The sequence below is a fragment of the Lactuca serriola genome, chromosome 9, assembly GCF_051521515.1.
Source record: "Lactuca serriola cultivar US96UC23 chromosome 9, Lser_US96UC23_V15, whole genome shotgun sequence".
NCBI lineage: Eukaryota > Viridiplantae > Streptophyta > Magnoliopsida > Asterales > Asteraceae > Lactuca > Lactuca serriola.
In genome coordinates this window covers 69,133,062-69,143,428 of record NC_136416.1, presented here as the reverse complement: position 1 = coordinate 69,143,428, position 10,367 = coordinate 69,133,062, and the positions used below count along the sequence as shown (strand labels likewise).

The window sequence follows — 10,367 nt, the reverse complement described above, 5'->3', positions numbered from 1 at the left end:
ATTTCACACTCAAATTACGTTAAATTAATAATATTATAATAAAAATAAAATAAAATTAATATATATTATAAGGTGATATACTTAATATATTTATTTAAATCAACGATTATAATTTTATATAACTAAAATTATATCTCTTAATTAATAATTTATTTAAAATAACTTATTTGAAATAATTGATTAATAATTTTGAATTTTACTATGAACGTTTAATTAATTTTATAACCATAGTTCTCACGGGTTATAAACTAGTTATTAAATAAACAAAAATTATGTAACCGTGTAAAAAAAATGAGGTCAAAGCGATTTAAGTTTAACACCAAACGTTCGTCTAAAAATAATTACGGTGTTGGATTGGAAATCCTAAAAATACGATATATATATATATATATATATATATATATATATATATATATATATATATATATATATATATATATATATATATATATATATATATATATATATATATATATATGGTAATGTGACATATTAAGTTCTTTTTTATTACTTTTTTCTAATTCAAATATCATGTTTTTCAAGTATTTCAATGTTAGAACATTTTTACTATCATTTTTAGGTTATCTGGTTGGCAATTGACGTAACACTCCATGACATGATAATGTGACACTATATGGTAACATCACATTTTGGATATTTAATTTGGTGACATGACATGATGTTGTTTATGTGTTTTCCCTCGTTATAAGAACCCAGTGGTTGAGATGCGAAATTTCACAAAAGATGTTCATGGTTCAAATTTTGGCACATCCAAATTATCATTAATGTTCCATAATTCACCTCTCAAATGAGTCTTGAGATGGGTTGACATGAACCACTTACATAGTGTTGTTTATCATTTTGAAAAAAAATAAAATAAAATATAGTAGTTTTTGTGATGGTTACCCAAAATGTTGTTTATTTTTGTGTAATTTGGTCTTATCATAAAAATAATAAAAACTCCTAACACTATGTCTTCTACCCTCTCTATTCTTGATTCTAAAATGGATCTAGCAAGTTAATGTCTTGTTGAGATGGGATAGTCAACCTAGGGGTGGAATTGGTACGGTTCCAAGTTTTTTTTTCTCTAAGCCGTGTACCATATCAACCATAGTTCGCAGAAGAATTTAACTACCAGTATCATAACGATTATGTTTGGTACCAGGTACCAACTAAATTGGCTACCAAAAATTTGGTTGGTACATATTGTTATTGGTATATACCAAAGTTTTGAACTAATAAATATATTTGAAGAGTTTGACACTTTGGTGCAGTTCGGTGTGGTTATTGTCAAAACCTCACCACTGACCGCAAATGCGGTTAATCCATATTCAAAACCGTTTGGTGCGGTTATTTTTGTGGTGCGTTATTTTTTTTTTTGTGTTTCGGTTTTTAGCGACAATGATCTGGTGCGGTTATTTTGTGTGGTTTTTAACCACGGTTTAAAGTTCAAACAGTTTAAAGAGATCAAAGGTCAAACATATTAATTATAATAATAATAACACATAAGATATAAGACAATTAACTAAAATCATTAATAATTAATATCTTAAAAACATCAAATCACTAGTAATTAACTATAAATATTTTAAAATTATCAAATTTTAACAAAAAATAAACATTTTTGTCTTTTAATATTTTATCCTTCTTTTCATCCATGAATTTTGTCATATTTATAATATTTAATATATTAATAATTAATAAAAAAAATTGTATATAATATATGCGGTGCAGTGCAGTTTTTTACGGTTTTTGAAAACTAATAAACACACTGCACCACAAATTTGCGGTTATTAAAAAACAGAAAACCTCACCATCAGTCTTTAGTGCGGTTGCGGTTTTTGCGGTTAATTTTAATTGTGGTGCGGTTTTTGCTCACTACTATTTTATAAGCTAAACGTGAATGTGAAATGAAGTTGTGTACTTGTGGTCATCTCTTGTTTTCGTATTCTTTTTACTCTTTTAGAGTCATGTTTTAGTAATTCTTTTGGTATCACTGATCACGTGCTAATCAAAAAATAATAAGTAGAAATGAGTTGTCATTCCTGCAATTGTGTTTGTAACTTCAATGATTTATATATATATATATATATATATATATATATATATATATATATATATATATATATATATATATATATATATATATATATATATATATATATGAATTGGTTGGTACAATACAACCGTGGTATTTAAAATTTTATACCGTTACCGTACCAAGATTACTTAATTGGCATTGTATTACCAACTAAACATATTGGCTACCGATATTATTGGTACGGTTGGTAACATGTTGATTGGTTCTCTGTAGTACATATTTGTCAGCCCAAAGCCAACCTTTGCAATGCCATTGCTCCCATCTATACCCTCCGATCCAAGATCCTTTATGCATATATAATCCTTTTTTAGTCGAACTAAATTTATGATATGAGTTTCTTTCTTAAAAAAACATCATATCTTAAAACACTTACATATATAACTTTGGGATGTTAGGTCAACTCTAATTCCCAACAAAATCGTAACCAAAAACTTTAATAAGAGCTTCATTACAAAATGGTTGGGAATGTATAATACATACTGCCATATCTATAGAGGCCTAAAAGAGTATTCTATATGCATAAAGGATCTTGGATCAAAGGATATAACTAAGAACATAGGTGATGCAAAGGCTGATATATCCAATCTCAACAAGGCATTTAACCACTTAAGATGTATCAATACCCAACTTGCAAGATTGACTTCTAGAATCAAGAATAGAGAAATTAATTGGACATAGCGTTAGAGTTTTCATTATATTTATGACAAAGTAAAAGTACATAAAATCACTATATTTTAGTTTCTCTTTTAGAATTTTGACATCAAGTACGTGATGTCACCAAATAGTGACACGTCATCATGTAATGTCAGCATCACGTCATCAAAAAATGCCATGTTAGCTGGTAATTGGGTAACATGAAGGCGATGATCGAGAATATCATGATTATTGAACAAAATTGAAAAATATGATGTTTGAATTGAATAAAAAAATAATGAAGTGTCAAAAAAATCTAATGTCTTTTATGACATTTACCCTTATAAAATCTTATAAAATATTTTCATATGCCTCTTTTCTCTTGTAAATGGTATATGTTCGAAGAAAAAAAGAGATCCTTTTTTTTTTCTCTTTAAGGGATAATAAAAAGATAATTGTTCTTTGTTTTGTGTATCAACAAAACCATAAGTTTGTTTACATAAATTACCATTAAATTTTGTTACTTTGTAAGTACATTCATATTAAAAACAATCTTTCTCCTTTGGACAAAAAGTCAAAAAGACCATTTAATTAGTTTTTCTATGAGGATAAATACATAATCACTAATGGATGTGGCATGTCACATGGTTGTTAGCATGGCATCATGTTTTTTTATACATATTTTACCATTAATTTTTTTTGGAAAATAACTTAAAAAGGTAATGAAGTTTTAAAAATGTATAAAGAAGACCATTGTCTTTTTTTAGTACACAAAATACAATTAATGAAGTATATTTTTTGTACACAAAATACCAACGAAATATACATTTGTTCAAATAAAACCTTGTGATAACCGGTTACCTTATGTAAATGGAAAAAATGACTTAAAAATATAACAAAGTTTTCAAAATGGTCATAAAAAATACTATTGTTTTTTAGTATAAAAAATATCATTGAACTATACCATTTGTAAACGGAATACCAACGAAATACACATTTTAGTACAAAAAATACCATTGAAGTTGCCAAAATATTAAAAAGTACCATTGTTGTTTTTTCAGAGAACATTTTGTTAACTTCGTTGTTTGCGGCTATGTAGAACACAGTCATCGAAGATTATTCACCCTCATACCAGTTCACACCAGTTATGGACTCTTTTTCATTCGCTCACTCAATCAGTTTGTATCTAAATACAATCATAGAAAAACACGTAAGTAAGAATCCATCAATTAGGATGCAAGTCGTTCAAGCGCTCCAACACATATGTTCTCTCTCTACTTTGACTAAAAATTGTCATCAAATCAGCCACATGATGCTGAGTGCTCCTGGCCATTCATCTCTCAATGGTCCCAGAGAATTAAACGCAACCTATACTCTCTGCATCCACATTTAGGAATTCTCATGACATAACGTCACACTCGTTTCTCCTTTGTGTCTCTCTTGTGCCGCAATACTAATGAATGGCTAAGCTTGATGTATATTATGTGTATCTATATAACGTATATATATTTTAGGTTTGAGGCATATAATGTGACCGGGAAGCAAGAATGTTTAACTAAGGTTATTACCCACTTACTTTGCATATTACCACAAGAATGATCGAGTGGGTGAATGAAATAGATTGCACAACTGTTGTGAACTGATATGACGACGCATGATCTCCGATGACTGTGTTCTACATAATTCGACAACAACAAAGTTAGCAAAAAGTGTGATATTTTTTGAACATTTTGGAAACTTCGTTACACTTTTAAGTCATTTTTCCATTTACCTAAAGTACATGATTACCACAAGGTTTTATTTGAACACATGTGTATTTCGTTGGTATTCTGTATACAATAGCCGGTTCAATGGTATTTTATGTACTAAAAAAAGACAATTGTCTTTTTTGTACATTTCATTACCTTTTTAAGTCATTTTTCCAATTTTTTTATACACATTTTAGGAATGAGCATATGACCTGTTGGACTGGACCGCATATGATCTCTTTGGGTTGATTTTCGGGTTTTGGTTTTTACAATAACCGGGTTTCGGTTTGGACGAGACCGAACTCGAGATAAGGTTTTTAACTCAGACCGGACCGGAAAACCAAAGGTTATTAGCTTTTTTGAGAGACCGTACATTGAATTTTGACATTTTTGTGACAAAATATTAAAATCACGTTGACATTTTTGTGACAAACAAAATTTAAAACTAAACATATGTAGTTTTCAAAAAACTACACTGACCAAACTTGTAATTTACCGTAAGTATTAATTTTTATAAAACCAAGTTAGATAAATAATATTCAACGTTTTACAAAAAGTCATATATTTAGCCTCCAACTTTTTTTGTGAAGATGGTGTATATGTATTTTTAAATTCTTGTGATTGGTCCTTATGTTTTTGGTATCCGGAATCAGACTGAAACCATAAACAATACTGTCAAAGTCTAATTCGGTCCAAAACTCGAAGCCCGATTTGCTATCCGAAACCCCGGTCGAAACCAGATCCAATACACCCTAAACTGGTCCGATTTTCAGGTAAGATAAATCACGATTTTCAAGTAAGGTAAATCACAATTTTCAATCTTCGATTCGGTTCGGTCTGGATACGACCTGTTGCTCATCCCTACACATTCTTTCTCTTTTCGATTATCTTTCTCCATCGGTTCCCCTATTCCACCGCTTCCAACTTTCTCACCCTATCTCCTAAAAATGTAAATATGTATGAATAAATTTTGAAAATATTAAATTATCTTTATGTCTCGTATAAGCAATGTAATTTGCTTATTAACCGAAATATGGAAGTGTTACTGATAATGGGAAGAGGGTCGATTTTATGAAGGGGATACTCTTAATGTATATATGATATCATATTATATGAAGGTTGCGGATGAAACTAAGAATACGTGCATTGACATTCTTGATATATATGAGTTACTGACATTTTTCATGAGAGTAACCATATTTCTTTTCTTCTACATAAGCTAATATATCGTTATCTTATATCCTCTTTTATTTTGTTCACTGATACTTTATTTTTCTTCATTTACCATTTGACAAAAAAAAATACCAACACATCATCACATTATTGGCCCTTTTTATAACTATGATAATGTCATAAACAACACACTTTTATATATTCAAGCAACAATAACAATGACAACTTCGATTATCCAAATGTCACCTTCATATAATCCATAACGACTCCATGAATCTGTGACGATTATGGACCTTAGGATAGCCTTAATACTTGTCTAGCGTGTGTATAAATATTTAAACGATGAAAATGTACATCTTTCACCCGGCCATCCCATAATTTTTAAAAAAATAAAAATAAAAGTAAATGAAAAGTAATAAAAATATGACATTGGGAAGTAAAGTGTCAGGTCCTTCATGTACCTTCTAATCTCCAATGCATTGCATTTTTTAGAATTTAATGGATTGTCGTATTAGTATTCCACTAACTATATATCATTTAACCATTTAAACTATGCATTCTATTAAACTTTTAAAAATTTAATGGATTGCCATATCAACATTTTATTATATTTTTTCATAAATAATATTAATAAAACTAAAATATTACATTAATTAGAAATTAAAAGTTACAAATTCTTAATTAAAGATTGTCGAATCTTAGGTTTAGAGTATATTTAAGATTTGAATATTTTTATTGTTTAGAATATTATAATACAAATTCATTTAAAAAACTAGATTATTGAATATAAAATAAACTAAATTATAAATATAATATGAATAAATTAATGACATATATCATTATGCATGTGTAGACTCTCTAATTGTTTAAATACAATGTTTCATTGGAAGAATTGGGTAAAAGAAAAAAAAAAATACCATACCACCGCTCAATGGGGATTAAACCTCAACTAAAATCGACCTGCAATGATAGGTTTAATGTATTGACCTCCACGTCATCAACCTTTTGCTCATTGAACTCACTATTAAATCTCCATTAGGGATGACTTAACTACCAATACGCTCACATTTTCACTAAGAGTCTTCCTTCGACTCTGTTTTTGGATTTTCGGTCCAGTTTGAACGTTTGTAACGTCAGTCTCATTCCAACTGTTGGGGCTGTTAACTAGTTTATATTGTATTGTATTTTATAGGTTAGGCCATATTTATATTTTCGCCTTGTATAGCCGGCCCTTGTCTTGTGTTGGTGTATATATGCGAATGATTTATTGAGATACTTTTTTGATGGGAAAATACAAAGATTACATATATTATATTACCAAATCTTAAAAATTGAAAAGGGTTCTAGGCTCTACTTCCTTGAGGTCACATGTGTAGAAAAAAAATCAATGGTAAAATATGTGTTCTGAACGAAGATTTTTGGTAATATGTATATTAAAAAAGATTTAATTGCATTTTTTTTTCGTCTACATAGCAAATAGCCAAATATCATTACCCTTCTAAGTCATTAGATCTTAATAACAATAAAAATAATAATAATATTAAAAAAAAAAAAGAATGGGGTCGACTATATTTTATCTATACATGTACAGCAATATCATCCATAAATTTTATCAATTCCAATTTGATTACTTTACGTAAAATTGACTCAATCATATATCATTTAAAAACATTAGTAGTACATTTAACAGATCAAAAACAGATCTTTGTAGTTTGCACTAATCTACAAAAGTAAACATAAAGGGAAAAAAAATAAAAAGAGAAAAAGGGTATACTTAACTTGTATCCTCTTGATTCTTGAACGAATTGAAATTTGTACAATTAAACAACACCTTCGCATTCATCTCTCTTTCAAATCTCCAAATATAATTCAATCCAACCAAAAGTTCAGTAATTGCAGCTTCCGTTTTCTCTTGATTAGCAAAAAACAACGTTTGAAGAAGAAGAACATTCGTTTTTGGCATCAAATTCTGACGTTCAAAGCTTCTTTCACTTTGCCATTTGATCATGTTATGCGCTAATGGCGACAACCACCCCAATATCTTCCCTAAAGCTTCTCTCCATTCACCTGCAAGAACTGGATCGCTTGCTGTAAACCCAATTCCTTTCAATCGATGCCTTAATAACAATCGTATGCTATTAGGTAACATTGAATACAAATCATCTCTTGCATCAAATCCGACTAATTGAGGTGACCTAATCATCTTCTCCATCACAACAATCAAATTCGCATAATGTAACCCTAAAGCAGCAGATCCTAATGTGTTCGGTGATGGTTTTAAGATCTTTGTGTTTGTTTCAAAAAAAGAAGAATTCGAGATTTGATCAGATGAGTGGGAAGTGATTTGGAAGAGAAATTTGATTCGTGAAAGAATTGTGAAGATTGATGTGGCAAGTAATGAAGTTACTGAATCGAAACTTCTGTTCCATAGAGATTTCTCTTTTACGTACTTGATCTCTTGTCGTTGCCAAAGGAGCTTTTGTTGTAGATCGAGAATCTTCTGTTGCTTTGAAGACACCTGTTCATGATTATCCTTTTTACTGTTTGTCAATGATTTCTTCAAATTATTCTCGATGACAGTTAGATTATCGATCTCTCTGTAAAGTATAGCTGTAGCTGTTACGTATCTCTCCATCTTCTTAATCTTAGCTTCCATTTCTTTCGAGTTTAGAGTCCAATTATAACGATCGTGATCCGAGTTCGCAAACTCATCAAACAGGGTTTCGAAGGTTCTGAGAATGGCGTCGTCGCACCTTTTGCTTATCCGGGAGACGGATTTCGCGAGAACTCTGAGATTCTCAACGATCTCTGCACAGGCTAAGCCGAGAAGAAAATGATCATCGTCTGAGACAATTTTTCGAACACCTTCTAGGCATATGGATTCGTTGTGAAGATGAGCGATGTTTTCGTCGGAGAGAAACCGCCACATGTGGGTGAGCTTCGGCATGATTCCGGCGATCTCAAATGCTAAAACTCCGACTCTTGATCTCTTGATTACCGGAGTTTTGGGTGGTGGGGTAGCTCGAACTGAATCGAAGCTTTGTGATATGGTTTTTTTGACTTTGATTAGCCATGTTTCGAGAGCCATATATATTGTGTGATCAACAGATTAGAAGAATCAGAATTGTAGACGAAAGAGTTGCAGATTCAGAAAGAGATGAATTGGATTGAGGATTGAAACTCGTGGTGTGTCTGAGAAAGACGAAAAGCCACATGCAGTGGGAGAGCGTCAACTTAATTACTTTATAAATGCGGAGAATAATATCCCTCTTTTAGTAATGGGGATGAAGCATGTTCATCTACCATTACCATTTTTATATTGTTTTTTGAAAAGAAAGGAAAGTTTTTCTTTTTTTATGAAATTTATAAATTTACTTTTTATTTTGAATTATGAAAATAAAAAAGTAGTATCTCATTTATTTATTTTTTTGTAAAGGTTTTATGGAGCTCGACATTTTCTTGAAGTTTCTCTTTATAGTTTATACCACTCCCCCCTAACCTAATTTACCAAAATGATCATATATTGTAATATTGAAACCTCATAAAAGAAAATGATCGTTTTTTTTTTCCAAAAAAACTATCACAACATGATTACCAAATTCATAAAAGAGGACTTATAGATTTAGTGTACATTCATTTATGACAAAAATTATTTTATACTATGCATGTCATGCAATTAAAATCGCAAGTATGACAAATCTCATGAATTGCAATTCTTGCATGCCAGGTGAATACTCGCAAAATTAATGAATTTGAGTGAACGCATACTATAAGTTGAGTATGGTGCTCAACAAATTGTCATGTCTCTTTCAAACTCCTTCTCTTATACTTTTTATTTTATGAGTATGGATTAATACACTTTTATATATCTGTTGACATCTCTAGTCTTGCATTTACGTCATGTTTTCGAGTTATTAACTTGTCCATTTTTATTTATTTATTATTTTTTTGCAATGGTAATGTTCAATTTGAGAATGAAAAAAATATCTTCGGATCTATTCACTTCAACTTTTAGGATATAAGATATGGAATAGATTCAAATAATCATTTGGAAACAATTTTGAAAATAGTTTTGGACCCATTTAAATAAACAAATTGCAAAAAAGGATTCCAATTTCAAACTTTTTTAACAAATCAAAAATATATTGTTAAAAAGTTTATACGGGGGTAAAAATAATACACAAGACAATGTTAAAGTCTTTAACATCATGTTCTTGAGTTTATTTAAGTAGTGGAATGGAAGGGAAGGGAAAGAATGTGTATTCTTAAGTTTTTTTATGGAATGGAATGGAGTGGAAGGGGAAGGTAGGATAAATGGCTATATTTTCATCCCTCCAAAAGTGGACCGGTTAAGAACGGAAGGAGAAATAAAGTATAAATAGACCAAATTACCCTTCACTTCTTCAACAATTAAATGGCTATATGGCTATATTTTCATCCCTCTAAAAGTGGACTGGTTAAGATGGGAAGGAGAAATAAAGCATAAATAGACCAAATTACCCTTTCACTTCTTCAACAACTAAACATGTCTTTCTCAGCACTACTCTGTAAAGGTATAATGTTCAAATTCCCTTCCCTACCCTTCAATTCCACTATAACCGGAGAACACAAATTACTTGTTGTTTTCTTCCATTTTCTTCCATTCTCTTCCCTCTCTTCCCATCCCCTTTGGTTTCCTAAAATAAAATATCAAAAACACAATGTAATCTATT

General features: G+C 30.2%; 1 protein-coding gene across 1 annotated transcript; it reads right to left on the bottom strand.

Annotated features, from left to right (window-relative positions):
• Positions 1–7,297: 7,297 nt before the first annotated feature.
• LOC145075087 (protein PSK SIMULATOR 3-like) lies at positions 7,298–8,925 on the bottom strand. Its single transcript, XM_079021398.1, has one exon. The coding sequence runs from the start codon at positions 8,741–8,743 to the stop codon at positions 7,430–7,432; it is 1,314 nt and encodes a 437-aa protein (XP_078877524.1). The 5' UTR covers positions 8,744–8,925; the 3' UTR covers positions 7,298–7,429.
• Positions 8,926–10,367: the final 1,442 nt, after the last annotated feature.

Bases quoted from the DNA above. Each gene is read 5' to 3' on its own strand.
- LOC145075087 (XM_079021398.1), bottom strand. From the start codon at position 8,743: ATGGCTCTCGAAACATGGCTAATCAAAGTCAAAAAAACCATATCACAA.